At 41.5% G+C, this 17,728-nt stretch overlaps 1 protein-coding gene across 1 annotated transcript; it reads right to left on the reverse strand.

Moving 5' to 3' along the window:
• Nucleotides 1-2,308: 2,308 nt before the first annotated feature.
• Psmb1 (proteasome 20S subunit beta 1) lies at nucleotides 2,309-17,676 on the reverse strand. Its single transcript, XM_055616014.1, has 6 exons — nucleotides 17,516-17,676; nucleotides 13,882-13,989; nucleotides 13,070-13,151; nucleotides 11,064-11,193; nucleotides 4,102-4,208; nucleotides 2,309-2,807 (listed from the first exon to the last, which is right to left on the reverse strand). The coding sequence occupies exons 1-6, from the start codon at nucleotides 17,623-17,625 to the stop codon at nucleotides 2,622-2,624; spliced, it is 723 nt and encodes a 240-aa protein (XP_055471989.1). The 5' UTR covers nucleotides 17,626-17,676; the 3' UTR covers nucleotides 2,309-2,621.
• Nucleotides 17,677-17,728: the final 52 nt, after the last annotated feature.

Raw genomic sequence — 17,728 nt, forward strand, 5'->3', positions numbered from 1 at the left:
GGATGGGATAAAGAGAAGTGAGCACAGAGGCAATTTGTCATCTTTCCAGAGGCAGAACAAATTCTTCTCCCCTGATCATAACTCAGCCAGGTATCCAGGCTCACCCTTGTACGCACTTTGCAAGGCTGAGGCAGGAAGACCACTGTTAAGTTCAAGGTTAGCTTGGGCTACAGCGTAAAGCTATCTCAGAAAACAGTACTTTGGCAGTCCTGTCCAAGGTGAGCCTGAACTAAACTATACTATAGAACAGAACTCTTACAGAGTATGTTGTTGTGGTCTCCACAGTTCTCTATCAGCTCCCCTAACAAAGCCTCTTCTCATTTGTTTATGTAAGAGCCCTAATACACACAAACACCAAGATCTGTTGTGTTCTAAAGCCTGTAAGACACAGGGTAGACACAGGTAGTCACAGAATCTTGGCATATTTAAGTTTTTGATCATTTGAACTTTTTTGGAAAAGGTTAATTTTAAGGACATGTATCTGTCTGGTTTTTATCATTCAAACACCTGCATATACATCATGTAACCGTCAAAAACCACCCTATACAACATGGGCTCCCATTTTTAAAAAAGAACCGAACCCTTTAACATTACCTCCCAATACAGTAAACGCCACCACACTTGAGGTCGTTCTACAGCTGGGCTGAGTCCTAACACTTACAGTCTAGCTTATTCAGGTCCAATGACGGAGTTAAAATGCAGCTGAGGGTCGGCAAGATGGTTCCGAGGGTGCTTGCTGCCCAGCCTGGCAACCCAGGTTTGATCCCCAGGACCCATGCAGAAGAGAACGCAGGTCTGCAAGTTGTCTTGTCTTAGACATGTATGCCAACACAGACACACAGATTTTAGTTGAAACTCTTTAGGGGCTGGAGAGATGGCTCAGCGGTTAAGAGCACTGTCTACTATTCCAAAGGACCCAGGTTTAATTCCCAGCATCCACATGACAGCTCATAACTGTCTATAATTCTTGTTCCAGGGGACCCGACCCCCTTACACATGCAGACAAAACACCAATGTACATAAAAAAATAATTAAAAACTCTTTAAATTTAGGTCTTTTTCTGCAGTACTTGAAGATTAAACCCAAGACGTCACACTGGCCAGAGCAATCTCCTGGTCTATACCCCTAACCCTAGCTCACAACTTTAAGTAGTATTTACAAAATTAACTGGGCTGTGATGGCTCAAGAAGTTAAGAGGCTTCCTACTCTTCCAGAGTTACAAGTTCTCAGTGGCCACCAGGTGGCTCACAACAACCTACAACTTTAGCTCCCGATCAGGACTCCATCTTCTGGGCATATACATATGATATATACACACCCACACACTCTCACACCCTTTCTCTCCCCGCTCCCCCAACACACACACACACACACACACACACACACACACACACACTCCTGGCTTAATCGTATATGAAGGTTATTTACTTTTACATTATTTTGATTTTTTTCTTCACAACAGCCATTCCACATTGCCTGCTTGACAATACCAGGAATGACAAATTTTAAGAAACTCCACTCAAATAGTAAACTGAAATAATATAGGCCTAAGAGTCCCTTCTGAATGGTCTGTAGGCAAGAAAATGGGCTGAAAACCAAGAACCTTCATAAACTGGTCCAAATTATCATCTTTTTCAGATGAATCTTACTCTCAAATTTAAGGAGTCAAAATTTTAAAAAGTTGTCTGCATTTTAAAATGTGTATGCATATTTTGCCGGCATGTATGTCTGTACACAAGCATGCCTGGTGTTTACAGAGGCGAGAGAACTTTTTAATTCCTAAACAAAGATGGTTATATACTGCCATGTGGAAACTGAACCCAGGTCCTCTGAAGACTGCAAGTACTCTTAACCACTCAGCCATTTTTCCAGCACCCACAACCATTCTTTTTAAAAATGTGTTTATTTGTATGTGTTGATGTGGGTGTGCCATGGCACAGTGTATTAGAGAACAATTTATATAGTTCAGTTCTTTCCATCATACAGGTCCAAGGGATAGAATTCAGGTTGTCAGGCTTAGTGGCAAGAACCTTTTCCCACAGAACCATCTCCTCAGTCCCGTTTTCTTCATTCTAAAAATATAAAAACATATAGAGCTGGAGAGATGGCCCAACAGTTGAGTGCATGGCTCCTCTAGACGATCCAAGTTTGGGTGCCAGCCCCCATCTGACAGTTCAAAACCACCTGTCACTCCAGTAGAACTGACACCCTCTTCTGGCTTCCCCAGGCACCAGGAATGTATACGGCATACGTTCACATAAGTACACACATATAAAGAAAAGTAAATCTCAAAATAAATATACCCAGATAAAGAAAAAGAAATTCTTTTATTAATGGCTTTATTTATGGATATTTGTTTATGGGCGTGAGCATGTGCTGGTTGAGGCCAGAAGAGGGCTCTGTATCCCCTGGAATTGGAGTTACAAGTGGATGCTGGGAATCAAACTTAGGTCTTCTGCAAGAGCCATACCTTAACTGATGAGTCATCTCTCCAGCACCAAAGGAAGACATTCTTCCTAATTTGTCATGCTTAGAGAAGACAAACTCTAAGAAAATTACTACTTTACATTTCTTCTTAACAAAACAAACTTGTGCCACAGCTCTAACAGATGGCTCACACATCAGTCTTTCCGCAGGGGAACAGTTTCCTCCCTGATGCCCTCTTTGGTCACGATGCAGATCCTGAGGGCATCTCCAGTATACACGTCCCTCTCGGCTGCAGAGATGAAGACATCTTTCACCAGCCTCATGGCTCTGTCCAAAGACAGGGGGACATGTTCCACATTCTGCATATTTTTGAAACCAACCTGGAGAGACAGAAAAGCATATGGAGCATCACGTGACCTCAAGACCTGAGGAAGGTCCCACCCTCTCACAACACACCCTCCATGTCCCAGGATTTGTACTGGATGTAGCAGGTCACATTAGGCTGTCTTTCACATTAAAGATATCTTAGTTCCAGCTTAAACAAAACAGAAATCTGGCAAAGCTCCCAACTTCTCAAAAGTACAAACACACCGAGGCAGATATAGATACTGTAAAAAAAAAAGACAAGGAAGGAAGACATAACCAAGACAGCCCCAAATGGCCTTTAAGTAAGTCTGTAGCAGGCAACTCCATCAGAGGAACCTGGACAGGAAGAGGGGGGCATCAGCTGAGAAAATGTTTCCATCACAATGGCCTGTAGGCAAATCTGTGGGACATTTTCCAGAGTAATGCTTGATGTGGAAGGACCCAGACCATTGTGAGCAGTTGTCCTAAGCTGTATAAGGAGGCAGGTTGAAGCAGTCATAGGGAACAAGCTAGTGAGCAGCATTCCTCCATGGTCTCTGCTTCAGTTCTTGTCTCCAGGTTCTTGACCCAATTTCCTCTATTATAGAGTACAAGATGTTAAACTGAAATAAACCCTTTCCTCACCAAGTTGCTTTTGGTACTTTTTTTTGGTACTCCTATAATGGCAATAGAATCAAAACTAGCAGGCACTGAAATTGAAGAGCATCAAACATTCCTAACTGAAATATGGGATCAGACAGGAGATATCATTTCAGGAAAAAGGAGCAAAGGGCAAGGCACAGGAACCAAGAGCAACATGAGCAAGCAACTGAGCTTGGAGTCTGAAAGAATTCTGAGAATACCCAATAAATGTAGGTCTAATTCAAGGCAGTATAAAGACAGAGAGATGCATCAGTTGTTAAGAGCACTGACTCCTCTTCCACAAGACCCAGGTCCAAATCCCAGCACATACATGACAACTCACAACTGTTTGCAACTCCAAGACACCCTGACACAGACATGCATGCAAGCAAAACACCAATGCACATAAAATAAAATAAAAAAAAAAGCACAGTTGGGAGGCAAAGACAGTAAGGGTGATAAAGGAGGCATTTATGTGATGTAAAGTAAAGATGGCAGGTACAAGACTAAAGACAGGACTAATGACCATAGAGCAAGAGTCCATAAAGCCTCAGGGCAGGGGAAGACTAAAGGGACACTGGAAGAACAAAGAAAGTGGTTTCAGAAGACCTTAGCAGCATCTCAGCAGAATGAAAAGACTAGAGATTACCATAGCTGCACACGTTGTCACAAGCAGAGGCTCATTACCTGGTTGTCTAGCAGAGGCTGGAGCATGGCACTTGCTGAGCCTCCAGCCTTGAAGGAGTCTCTCTGGTAGGAGCCCACTGGGTCAAAGCTATACACAGCTCCCTTTCCTTAAAGAAGAAAGAGTACACACAACTGTAAAAAGAAATAGTCAAAACATGATGCAGAGTGCTATCAACTTCGTTGAACTTTTGGCAAAGGTCAGAATACATACACTGTTGTGCAGTAGACCTCAGCAGACTATACTTTATAGAATGAGGTCAGAGACAAGAGGTTCACATCTTGACGTCCAAAACTGTGGTCAACTTGCCTAGAACTAATGTCACCGTTCAGACACATTGGGTAATGATCATAGACCTTACTTGGAACTTCTAACCAAAATCTTCATGCTATTCCTAACGAATAAGCTTGTGCAGTTTCACATAGACTACATAGTTTAAAATTTTTTAGAGCTTAATGTAAGTAATAATACCAAAACAAAAACTTATTGTGTATATCTTTTGACTATTAAGTAAATATAGTCTTTAGCAATACACAGTAAAAACAACATTATTGGATAGTTTTGTGTCAACTTGACAGAAAAGCTAGAGTCATCAGAAAAGAAGGAACCTCAATTGAAAAATGTCTCCTTAAGACTGTACTGTAATATAGGCATGGTGGCATATCCCAGCACTCGGGGAGGCAGAGGCAGGTGGATCTGTGAGTTGGAGGCCAGCCTGGTCTATAAAACGAGTCCAGAACAACCTACGTGACAGAGAAACCATCTCAAAAACACTAAACAAACAAACAAACAACTGGGCTGTAGGCGAGCCTGCAAAGCATTTTCTTAGTGATAGATGCAGGAGGGCACAGCCTATTGTGGGTGGTGCCCTCTCTGGGCTGGTGGTCCTGGGTTCTATCAGAAAGCAGGCTGAGCAAGCCATGAAGAGCAAGCCAGTAAGCAGCACCCCTCCATGGCCTCTGCATCAGCTTCCAGGTTCCTGCCTTGTTTGAGTTGCTTTTTGGTCATGGTATTTCACTACAGCAATAGAAACCCTAACTAAGACTCCATGCTTTAAGCTAGGTGTGATGGGGCACGCCTACAATTCCAGCACTCCAAGAGGCAGAAGAAGGCAGATCTCTGTGAGTTTGAGGCCAGCCTGGTCTACAAAGCGAGTCCAGGATAGCCAGGGCTACACAGAGAAACCATGTCTAGAAAAACAAACAAAACAAAGCAAAACAAAAAAGGACACCATATTTTAGGCTAAGGCAGGAAGATAATGACTTCATGGCCAGACTCAGGTACAGGGTGAGAACCACTTCTGCCAAACACCCAACTTAATGGAAATTTTTAATTATTTATTTAATAAAGGAATTGTTTCCGCAAAACACAAATGTTACCGGTAAGAGCTTTGTTTTGCCCAAAATGTTACAGCTTGCTTTGAATTACTGGAATAATAATCTTATTTATGTGTGTAGCTATGTGAATGTCTACATCATATGTACAGGTGTCTATGGAGGCCAAGAGATTCCTTGGGGCTGGAGTCACTGGCCGATGCGTGTGCTGGGATCCAAACTCAAGTCCTCTGGAAGAAAAGAAAGTACTCTAAATGCTCAACTATCTCTCTAGCCCAAGAGTAATTTTTCTTCTGTAACAGAAACACAACTCAACACAAGAAGCCATTGGTTTATGCAGACTTCACTGAAATCAAATTATGTCTTTTGGAAAAGCAATTTGGCATCTCAACACAAGAAGCCATTGGTTTATGCAGACTTCACTGAAATCAAATTATGTCTTTTGGAAAAGCAATTTGGCATCCATATCTGTCTAATGCAAAGAGGCCCATGCCCATGACACAACAATAATTTCATGTGCAGAGCAGGATTTATCCTAAAACATAATTGTAAATATATATATTTCCTATATACGTGTAAGAAAAAAAAATTAAATCAAAGGTAGCCTGATAAGGAATCTTTTTTCCCCAAATCTTTACCTTAACACCCAGTAGCCAACTGTGAGAGAGTGAAACTGAGTTCCCACCAATGAGATGAGGGAAAGTCACCATGGACAAAAAACAGGATGAAAAATAAGGCTGGAGTATTACTAGCCTGGTTTGGGTTCTGGTGCATCTCTCATAAACAATTGCCTTTGTGTGATTCTTTGTGGAATCTTGATATTATTGTTTATTTGTAACGTAAGTAAGGTAGATATTTCTACAATATTAAAAATAGCAAAACATTACAGGGCTCTTAAGTTATTAGAAAGGTGACACTCATCACAAAAATACAGCACTGTCTAAAAACAAAAGAAAGCCAATCTTGGAGACAGACTACTCTACCCTTGTGTGGTCAGGGTGTTTGTTTCAGTTATTAACAGGTTAACACACTCAACCTCCTCAGAGTGCTCAGAGTAAGTTGACCTGTTGGTAAGACTGGAGTCAGCGCCAGAGAGATGGTCATAGCACTTGCTGCAAAGTTCACTGACTTGAACTTGACCCCTAGAACCTACTTGGTGGCAGGCAAGAACCAACTCTGTAAAGCAGCCCTCTGACTTTCACATTTGCACCATGGCTAACGTTTCCCGCCCACAATCTATCAAAGGCAAAGATAAAATAGGAAGAGGGTACCAGGGGGACAGGATATCCCAGACACTCTGAAAAGACCAAGTCAACTGGTTAGAGGCACAGAAGAACTTGTTCTAGTAGCAAAGAAAACATTTTTAAAAGAATCATAACAGAAAATTCCCAAAGTTAAGAAAAGACACCAGCTGCTGCACACCTTTAATCCTGGCACTTGGAAGGCAGAAGCAGGCTGATCTCTGAGTTTAAGGCCAGCCTAGTCTATAGAGGGAGTTCAGGACAGCCAGGGCTACACAGAAAAACCCTGTCTCAAAGCCCAATGCCACCTTAAAAAAAAAAAAAAAAAAAAAAAAGTGAGGCGAGAGAAGCCATTTCAGACACAGGAAGCATTTAAGACACCCAACAGACAAAAAGAAACTTTTCTTTGCATTCAGTCCTCCAAGCTGCTGCTCACTTTAGTTGTCACAACCCCAGGATGCTTCACCTGCATTTCTGATGTCTGTTCTAACCTGACATTCCCAAGTCATCCTTGGTTCCATTGCTTGTATTATAATTAAAACACTTAGCGAGCTGGTGGTGATAACACAAATTAATCCGAGTGCTCAGGAGACAGAGGCAGGCAGAGATCTGAGTTCGAGGCCAGCCTGGTCTACAGAGCAAATTTCAGGACAGTGAAGAGCCACACAGAGAAACTCTGTCTGGAAAACAAACAAACAAAACCCAGCAAACAAACAAAGCAAAAACTACCTAGTATACAGAACAAAGAGATTATATTGAAAGTGGTAAAAGACAAACAGTAAGCCACAGATGAAGGAAAACCCATCAGATAAACACCAGATTGTTCAACTGAAAGTTGGAAAGCCAGGAAGGCTTATTTCAAGTCCTAAAAGGTAAGAATTGCCTAGAATACTACATCTAGCATCTTAAATGTCTTGACAGGAAACGCTGTCCTCTCAGTTCCCGTCCTACTACATAAAAGCCAGCAAGTTTTTGGAGATTTTAGCAGACTTAGGGTTCTAGGCTGAGTGGATAGGAAAGAACAGAAGCATAAAACAGAAACAGAACTAACCAGCAACAAAAAGCTCCAACTGTAAGCCTAGAAGGCTGGATATCATGTATCCTGAGGTATACGGAACCTGTAATTTTTATATGCATGTATAAAATTATCAAAGAACTAAATGTTAAAAAGTTATAGTAGTAATAATAGCACAAGATACTGCTAAGGACTAGGAATCGGACTGGTGCACCACTCTTCACGAAAAAGGAACAGCCCTAAATTAACACTCCATTATAATCAAGACAGCCAGTATTAAATACAGGCAGGAATAAAAGTGAGCATAAAACTTCTCATAAGGTACCAAAACTAGTATAATTTAAAAGAAATCTAGCCCTTAAAACTTAAAGACACCAGAAATAAAAACAACAATAGAATTTAGAAACTTTAGAAACTTGAGGAAACTTTCAAAAAGCAGGACAAGACAAAAAAGTAAGAACAGGTAGTAAGTAAAATGCAGCTGTGGAGAAGACAGGGAGAGACAGAAGAGGAGAATGAGGAAGAGGAATAAGTGAGGAAAATCAACCAGGATGATCACTGTAAAATGTCAAAACCAAGCTAAGGATCTAGCAAAGATCCAAAATGGTATTCTCAATCCCTCCCCTAAAACCAGGAGAAAGACAAATACCACCAAAACAGATATTAAAAAAAAAAAAAAGCATGAAAAACAGACTCAATGCAAGGGACAAGGCAAAGGACTTCTTTGTGATGATAAAAAAAAAAAAAAAAAATTCCTGGGAGGCACCAGGAGCTGGTCCATGTGGAGAGAGGGGAAGAGAGGGGAAGGCTGGGGGTGAAATGCATTCACCCTGGGCCAAACTAGTTCGTCTCACCTACATTCTATCTCCAGAGCCCCTTGCTGTGATCCAGGCAGGAAAAGACAAGTCAGTCACACAGACTGATTTCTTTTAAAGTTGCCATTTTTAAAAATTGTAGTTACTGGTTATATAATTTTAAAAAATTCTAACCAGTTCCTTGACAATTTTATATATACATATAATGCATTGTTTTTACAACCCCCCCCCCCCCACTCCAAAGACTGATTGCTCTTAAGTCTTAATTCCAATCTTAAAACAACAAAAATCTGGCCAGAGATATGGCTCAGTAGTTGGGACTGTGTACTTACTGCTGTTCAGAGGACCCAAGTTAAACAGTTCAGGTGCTGAAGGCACCTGTACTTACATGTATATCGCAAGCCCCCACACAATGGAAAACAAAACAAAACAAAAATCTATAATGATTCCTTAAGATTTACTTCTCATTATGTGAATTTGCGTGGGTGAAAAGATTGCCAGAGGTGAAGATGACTTCAATGAAACTGTTTTCTGGACACTGAAAGCACTTGCACATAGGAACTCACAGCAGTTGTGATTTATGTACAAGACCTGAGCAAGCTCAAGAAAGACAAAACTCCCAGCATAGACGAGTAGCTGGGCGCAGTGGCGTATGCCTGTAATCCCAGTACTCAGAGAGGCAGAGGCAGGAGGTTCTCTGTAAGTTCAGCAAGCCTGGTCTATACATCAAGTCCAGGATAGATAAGATTACAGAGAAATCCTGTCTCAAAAATATAAAATAAAATAAAATAAAAAAGGTCACACATGTAAGAGTTTAAGTCACAAACACTGTACTTGATGGGTTTTTTGTTTCTTTTTCTTTTAAATAGAAACAAAGAGGACACAAAGTTGGGTGTTAAGAAAATTAGGGAGTGGTATAACTGGGAGGAATTGAGGAGATGGGTGACTATGATCTAAATACATTGTACAAAATTCTTCAAGAACTAATCAAAAACAAGAGGTGTGGGAGCAAATACACACAGACACACAAAAATCTTTGTTTTTTTGTTTTAGAGACAGGAGGTCTCTACATAGTCCTCGCTGTTCTGGAACTTGGTATGTAGACCAGGACAACCTCAAACTCAAGAGACCATCTGCCTCTGAGTGCTAGGATTCCATGTGCCACTAGACCCAGCCTAAATCTTTAAAATATATCCTATCTTTGAGAACACTGTGGGAAGTATAGGTACTAACCAACCCAAGTCACCCTTGTTTCGGAGACAAGGTCTTCAATAGGCCATGAAGGTTATAATTCTGCTTTAATCGCCACGTACAGGGGTTACAGACATGTATTACCACGTCTAACTCCAAAGACTACTTTTTAAAAAACAAACAAAAAACAGATTTATTTTTATTTTACCCAAGTCTTTTGCCTGCATGTATGAGTATGTTATATAGCATTTTCCTCCCCGATTAAAACACTTCATCCTGTAGGGAAGCTAAGACAGAAGTTAAACGACTCAAAATAGTTCAGGAAGTCCCTGAAATTCATCAGATTTACAAGACCCTTCTCTCCCAAAAGTAAACAATATATATTACTAAGAGTCACTTTCACGAAAGCCAAGCCACAAAAAGCAGAGATTAACTGAGCTGCCTGGGAAATGTGTTGCTCAACTAAACCACATAGCTAGAAGGGACACTCTCGAATCTGAAGTACACAGACTTGAGGTTTCCAGCTTTTGTGCTGCAGCTGCCTTTGAGTCATTTCTGCTCCTGTAAGTAACCTCTTACCCATAGTCTTGTACATAACCCCAATAAAATCCACTGGTTCCCCAAGGTGGACTATGGGGGTATCTGTATTTGGTCTGTTGGGGGCTACCTACGAGGGAGTAGATGTGTATGTGTGTTTATCTCCCCAGGAAAAGTCTGTTATACACAGTATGTAACTGATATCCAGAGGTCAGATGAAGGCATCAGATCCTCTGGAACTAGAGTTACAAATTGTTGTGAGGCACCATGGTGGTACTGGAAACCCAATGTATATCCTGTGCAAGGGCAGTAACTGCTCTTAACCATGAATTCTTTTAGCCACAGAAATTCCTTTTCAAGAACTGTTTGAGGAGGCTGGAGTGATAGCTTGACGGTTAAAAGTATTGGCTAATCTTCAAGTGGACCTGGGTTTAATTCCCAGCACCCATGTGGCAACTCACTGCCTATAACTCCACCTTCACAGACATACATGCAGGCAAAACACCAATGCCCATAAAATAAAAAAATAAACTAAACTATTTGAATTAACTACATTACGCAACCATGTAACTTCTGTAGGTCAGGTCTGTAAGATAAAAGATAATAACCATCAACACATACCAGATCCTTACAAAATAGAAGTAACTGACAGGTCACTAGGTACCATATCCAGCACTTGTGTGCCTAAAAACATTTATCCCTTTCAGTTTCAGTTTCTTCTACTTTTATGATCATAGAGGAAAGCTGCCAGGCTAGGTGGCTCAACTCCAGGCAAAGGCATACACATTTATGAAATAACATTTTTGCAGTTGCTAGAAGGCAAGATGCTACCTTCTTCATCAAGTCCACCGATGATGTTGTACACATAGTAAGGGAAGAAGCGCCTGGAGTACAGGATGGTGGACAGCATTGCGGCAATTGCCCCCGTTGTCATGGCCTTGTTATTGGAATGCTTGTACATCTTCAGGGTGGCGGGTCGGGGAAGACAACAGGAAAGTGGAGTCAGAACTCATCAAACTTCAGTGACACGGTACACACTACAGGTACTCCTCAGTGAGGCACAAAAGCTTACTTCTTTCACGACCAAATAACACAACATTGCTAACATAAAATGACAGTTTATTACATATAATTGAGGTAGTGGTAGCAAAATTTTCAGATTAGAAACATTTCCTGAAAAAAAAGAGCAAGACTCGGGATATGAATAAATCTAACAAGGAAGAATCAAGAGGGCATTCTTCAAGGTTCTACAAATAGTAAACAATCACTGAGAAATGTCCCATCACTCAGCTGCCTGTATGTGGATGGCAGGGCTTCAATGGAAGCAGCATTCTTTGACTGTCATCTGTGCTGTGGTGGCTTTTGGTGATGCAGCTACCTTTCAGTTCTCATACTCCCCTAAGTAACCCCGCAGCCACTCTTCTACATAACCCAATGAACTCACTGGTTAGGAAAGTAAGACTTTGGTAGAACTGTTATTCTGGTCTATAGTTGATTCCATATTTTAAGTAAATGGTTGTCCTGGCATTTGTGGAGGAGGAGGCAGAGTTTGAGGCCAGCCTGGTCTACACATCAACTCCGGACAAAGGCATCATCACAGGGCAGCAGTCTTGCTTCTCAAAGTGTCTGCCAAGTACGACAGTATAAGAAACAGGGAGAGATGGCTCAATGGAATTAAGAGCCCTCACTACTTCTGCAAACCTAGGTTGGATTCCCAGCACCTACATGGCAGCTTACAAGCGGTTACCGTTTCAAGGGATCTGGCACCATTTTCTAACTTCCCCGAGTATCAGGCATGCCCATGGTGTACAAACATGTGTAGACCCCATACTCATAAAATAAATATATGAAAGTAAATAATTAGGTTTAAAAAAAAAATCTTCCGATGCCAATGAAGGAATTTCATTAAAGCCTTATGAATCTTAAAATTTCCGCAAAAATCATAAACATAAAATGGATTTAAGTTCACCACTTCTGTGTCGTCGTTTGCTTTTCGAGGCAGGGTGTCTCTGGTAACAGCTCTCCTGGGTGTCCTAGAACTCGGTTTGTAGACCAGGCTGGCCTCAAGCACGGAGATCCTCCTGCCTGTCTCTCAGCTGGGATTAAAGGTGTGCACCACCAAACCCAGCAGAGTTCACCCTTTTTTTGTTAGTCCCATAGCAAGCTTTTCCAAAGCAAAGCCTATGTTCTATAAGACAAGATCAACACACTGATCTACATGACAAGAGCAGACAAACACAGAAGAATTTCTAAGTTACACTAAAATATGAATTAGAAGGCATGATGTATCTGCTAATAAATATAAATTTCTGAAGCTTTCAATACTAGATGTTCTAAAATACAGAGTGAAATTCTACACAGCCCCACAGCAAGTAGAAGTTAAGTCACTGTTTCGCGACCTAAGTAGGCAACAGAGAACGCAGTCGACCCGCTAACATATCCCTATCGCATAAGGCCTGCCAGGTGATGGGCTGCCACCTTTTGTTAGTGCTCAGGGCTTAACTGCCTCTTCCTGTGCCATCTAGAGCGGAAGGGTGTGAAGAAGGAAAAGGTCAGCAAACCGCTCCAAGCATGCTCCAGTCTATAGGCTGCCTGGGTGATCTTCTGCCACAGCCAGCTTGATACACTTCAGGAGAGGCTTCAGAAAAGACCTCAAGCTACCCACGGAAGGTAGACAACTTGACAAGGCACAGAGGTTTAAGCAAACTGAATGCGCTGCAGTTTCCTAGTACTTGTGTGACAAGATACGCTAACCCACCTGCTAACTTGCGCGCTCTCTCTAAATGCAGCTGTCTTGGAACTGTTGAAGCGGGGTAGACATGTTCAAATACACCTACCTTTAATCTTGCTTCAATAATCTTTGTCAGAGTGAGACAATCTCCATGAAAACCACTGCAGCCAATTACTGTTTTGTCTGTCCTGTGAAAAGCCAATTTCAGGAAAATGAGTTAATAAAGCAAGGCTCACAAACTGACAACTAGCCAGTGTTTTTGAGGCATGGAAGTCTACATGCCAACATCTCCTTATAGCACACTAATTTTAGGTGGGCCAAAGATATGACTAGGCTCAAGAAAATTAGGATGACTATTTTACAGTCTAGGGCTGGGGAAGGTAAGTATAATGTAACCCAAGGGTCATATAGAAGTTTCATAAATCTGACTGAAGTTAGAAACATATGAACATATGACTAATAAAGTCTAATTCTAATTTCCTTATGAAAGAACAGTTAATGAGATAGAAAAGTTGGATAGCCAGGAATTAGGAAAACAAGACAAACTCCATTGCTTCTTATGGCAGATGTGGGCCATGCATAGCACCTAAACATGGCAAAGTTGCCTTTTTTCTACTCCACATCACCTTAAACCTCTATGCAAAGAACTCAAGCCATGTTGGTTTCTATTTCAATTCTAATTTTGTGATTAGCCATACATCTTCCCAACTGCCACCAAAAAGGCAAGTGAAATGTCTTTAGAAATATATTCATACGGGCTGGAGATAGCTCAATGGTTAAGAGCACTGACTATTTTTCTAGAGGACCTGGGTGGGTTCAATTTGCAGAATCCACATGGTGAACAGACATATATGTACAGATAAAACAAACATGCACATAAAAGTACGTATTTTTAAAAGGAAAGAAAGGTTTACTTACAGCTTGTAACATTTGGGGCTATCTCGGGTATGAATTGAAAATCCTTCACTCAACCGAGTGTCTGAAGCAACAATGGAAAAATCTTCTCCAGCAATTGCCAATACAGTACTGATGAATAAAAACATAGAAAAACGTTAATTCTTCAGGGTGGCTATTCTGTCTCTTCAAACAAGATCATGCTCCAAGAACCTATCTGGTAACTCTACTAGATATAAAAGCAGAATTTAAATCAAAGACAAAAGATCGGAGAAAAGGCTTCCTGGCAACATGTCATCTTGAAAGATCCCTAACCTAGATTCTAATGGCGCCCTCCCCATTAAGCAGTTATAAGCCCATGGGCAAATTAACTTCTGAAGGCCTCGATTTCCTCAAACATACAATAATGTAAAATGGGACACAAATACCATTCCAGTACCTCCCTGAGATGAAGTACTAGGAAAGACACTGACTCATGCCTTCATCATTAAAAAAACAAAAATATTCACGTACAGAAAACACTGTATTTACAAAGCAACACACTTGTGCTCTTGAAGACCAGGTATAGATAGTACTCCACAAGCAAGCTGAGTTCAGAGAAGGACTATCTCTATTTCTTTATACGAGAGCTACTAGAGCATGTCTAAATGAACGATCAGTGTTAGAGAGCAGTCTCCTCCGAATTGAAACATCCTATAATGAGGGAAGGAGGCTCATGAGATTCATAAAGTAAATGCTTGGGGAAACAAAGTTCTATCTACTGGAAACTTGTGAGATTACTGGGGACACCACACACACACACCTCTTCACACCTTGAATTCCAGCATTTGAGAGGGAAAGGCTCTGCGCCTTCTAGATCAGCTAGTGTTACATAGGGAGACCCTGTCTTAACTGTTGGGGGAGGAGACCCTGACCAGCCAAACTGTTAAGAGATTTTTCTGACTTGTGAGCTACCTACAAGTTGCCCAGAAATCCAGAGCCACAGCTTTTATGAGTCGTCAACTGCACTGGGGTGGGCTTTTCTAGGATACAGTTGATTCTGTGTCATTCTTGCTTCTTTATCTCCTTACCCATGCTCCTATTAAAGCAACCCCAGTAAAAACTCATTGGTTCTCTAAGTTAAACTTAGGTCAGTCACGAAGAGGGTTTGTGTGTGTAATGTCTTCCCAGGAAAAGTAGTCTTACCATAGTCAAAAGCAAGCTTTTCTTTTACTTGTTTACAGTTTCTGATAAGAGCCCTAGAGTAAAACCACAAAAGTAGAACCTAGATGCTAATGTTACATTCCCAAGTGAGCAAGTTACTTAACTTCCAAAGGCTTCAATTTCTTTAAAGTATGTAACAGAGATTATAAAACAGTAACTAAATTAAATGAGTAAACTAAGTGAATGGTGGACAACTATAAAGTCCACCTGACACCCGCCTACTCTTCCACTCATTCTAGTGAATGAACAATATTCAGTGTGGTATACAGTAAGGCAGTACCATGTGATGACTGAACACCTAGGCACTAGAATTACTTAAGAGGTCTACTCATGACACTTAGTTGTGTGACTCTGGATAAATTCATGTTCACATTGATGGTGATAACAGTACCTGGTTGCGTTACAGAGAATGAGAATTAAACAACATAATTCACCTAAAATATCTAGCATAGTTCCTTCTAGGTGATAAACATCCAGAAAACATTACCTACTATTTTTACTGAGAAAGGTTTTGTACTAAAGCTCCAAAGCCGAAGAGAATAGCATTCCATATACCATGAACAGCAACAGAAGGAAAAAATAAATTACAACAGTCCACTCAAGCACCTTAATTAAGGTGGTCCTTACTTTAACTATGTAACTAGAGACATTCATACTCCTTAAGTGTGACAAACTATTATAGAGGGTCCCAAGTGCCAAGGTAGATTGAAGAATTTACAAGGAGCCCTGAAGGTTATGCAAACAAGAATGAGAAAAGTTCCATTTGCAAACTGAGGTTTTAAGACAATTCTCACAGTAATACAGTCTGTAAGATGGGACATAAACACTGTTCTAATAAGAATGATATAACAGAAAAGAGACAGAAGAGGGGGAAGAAAGACAAATTCAAATATAACACCAATGCATGCAACCAAGTTTTTATAACTACCTAAGTGTGTTTACTGAGGAAAACAACTACAACATCTCTGATTTTAAACGGAGATAAACAGTGGTGACATAATCACAGGACGCATTTTTAAGGCGCAAAGGAAACTGAAAGGAATACTTACCCTGCTTGTTCTGTTTACTAACATGAGTTATGGTTAAGAACAGAAAAACAGAAACATTTTCCTAAAGAAGACAGAATTGAGGATACTTTTGAGGATAAAGTTACAGAAACAGACTTGGAATTGTTTCCAGGGATGAAGCATGTAAACGTCTTAAGTAAGTGGCAAAACCTAGAAGCTACAAAGAGAAATTAATATAACTTTGTAGAATCAGAGGTTGCTTGAAAGACTAGTTGCAATCAATGCTAAAAGCAACAAAAAAGGAGAAAGGATGACTTAATAGAGAGCTGTAAATAACTACGAAAACCATGAAGAAAGATATGGATTAAGAGGAACTACAAGAGGTTAAAAGTGAATTATGAGCACTGCATTTGGAACACCCTGAAGTTATGAACACACCTTACATGGTAATGTAAGTTCTTAGTGTTCACACGGAGTTAGGAAGCACAATGGAAAAGCAAACCAAAACCGTGACAAGGCTGAGAACACTATGAATTTAAAACCTGTTCTAATTAACACAAGCCAAGAGCCAAGGACTAAGACAATGAAATATTCACTTAACTGCTTGCATCTTACAAAAATGTAACCTCCTTTAGTCTCCCTGAACCTATGAGGTAACTGCTCAGGAAACTGAAAGGAACCCACAGAGCACACACGTTCACATTTGCTCTTCAAATGTCACAATCAAGGCTAAAACCAACCTTTCGCTCGCTACATGATCAACGTTCAACAACAAAACGATATATTTAACGTTTTTGCCTCCCCCCCCCCCCCCCACACACACACAAGGTTTCTCTATATAGCCCAGGCTGCCCTGGCCCTAGAGGGGACCGGCCTCGAACTCAGAGATCTACCTGCCGTTGCTTCTTGAGTGCTGGCATTAAAGGCGTGTGCCACCACCGCCTTTTTTGCTTTTCTGATAATTGGCCGTTTCAATGTATAAAAGATTTAAGAATGCCCCTGTATTGTCAAAAGCCCTAAACTCGAAGGAAAAACATCCTTCAAATAAAGATAATTAAAATGCGTAAGTAGTATGAGAGTAAGAATACACACACACACAGTGGTCTACAAAATTAAGCCCTTTTTAAATAAAAATGATGATACGCCTCAGCAACAGACACAGCAAGGCGTCTACATCCAGGACAAACCAATCCTAACTTCGTGTTCCAGCAACAACACAGGCCCTCGTCCACTGGCTTCAGAAACGTGTTCAAGACCCAAGACACGAAAGCCCATAGAGCAGAAAGCAAAGACTGGAGGCGGCCCTGCTGGAGCAACCGGCACCCTGGGCGTTCTCTCAAAGCTCTGGCTGCCGGGCTGAGCGCCCCAACAGGCGGCGAGCCCTCCCACAGCCGCCCTCCGCCACCTTAGGCTCAACCGAGGCGAGCGCGGCAGACCCGGGCTTTTACCCTCCATTGAAGGCGTAAGGCGAGAACCGCAGCTGCACGGGGCCGGCGGAGCCGTGGGGGCCCATCGCCAGCTCTCGGTCCGGGTCCCGGTAAGCGGCAGTGGAGAGCATCCCGCCTAACTCCTGCTGTCTCACGGCAAAATGGCCGCCGGGGCCGGTCCACTTCCGCCCCTCGCCCCGCCCCCTCGCCCCGCGCCGGGCTCCTCTAGTCCGC

This window comes from Psammomys obesus, unplaced genomic scaffold, assembly GCF_907164565.1.
Source record: "Psammomys obesus unplaced genomic scaffold, mPsaObe1.curated_primary_1811, whole genome shotgun sequence".
NCBI classification, from domain to species: domain Eukaryota; kingdom Metazoa; phylum Chordata; class Mammalia; order Rodentia; family Muridae; genus Psammomys; species Psammomys obesus.

What these genes read in the sequence shown, in the direction of transcription:
- Psmb1 (XM_055616014.1), bottom strand. Translation starts at nt 17,625, where the DNA reads ATGCTCTCCACTGCCGCTTACCGGGACCCGGACCGAGAGCTGGCGATG. An exon ending in CCTTACGCCTTCAATGGAGG is followed by an intron (nt 13,990 to 17,515) that starts GTAAAAGCCCGG and finishes TTTATTCATCAG; the next exon opens with TACTGTATTGGCAATTGCTG. An exon ending in TTATTGAAGCAAGATTAAAG is followed by an intron (nt 11,194 to 13,069) that starts GTAGGTGTATTT and finishes GCCACCCTGAAG; the next exon opens with ATGTACAAGCATTCCAATAA.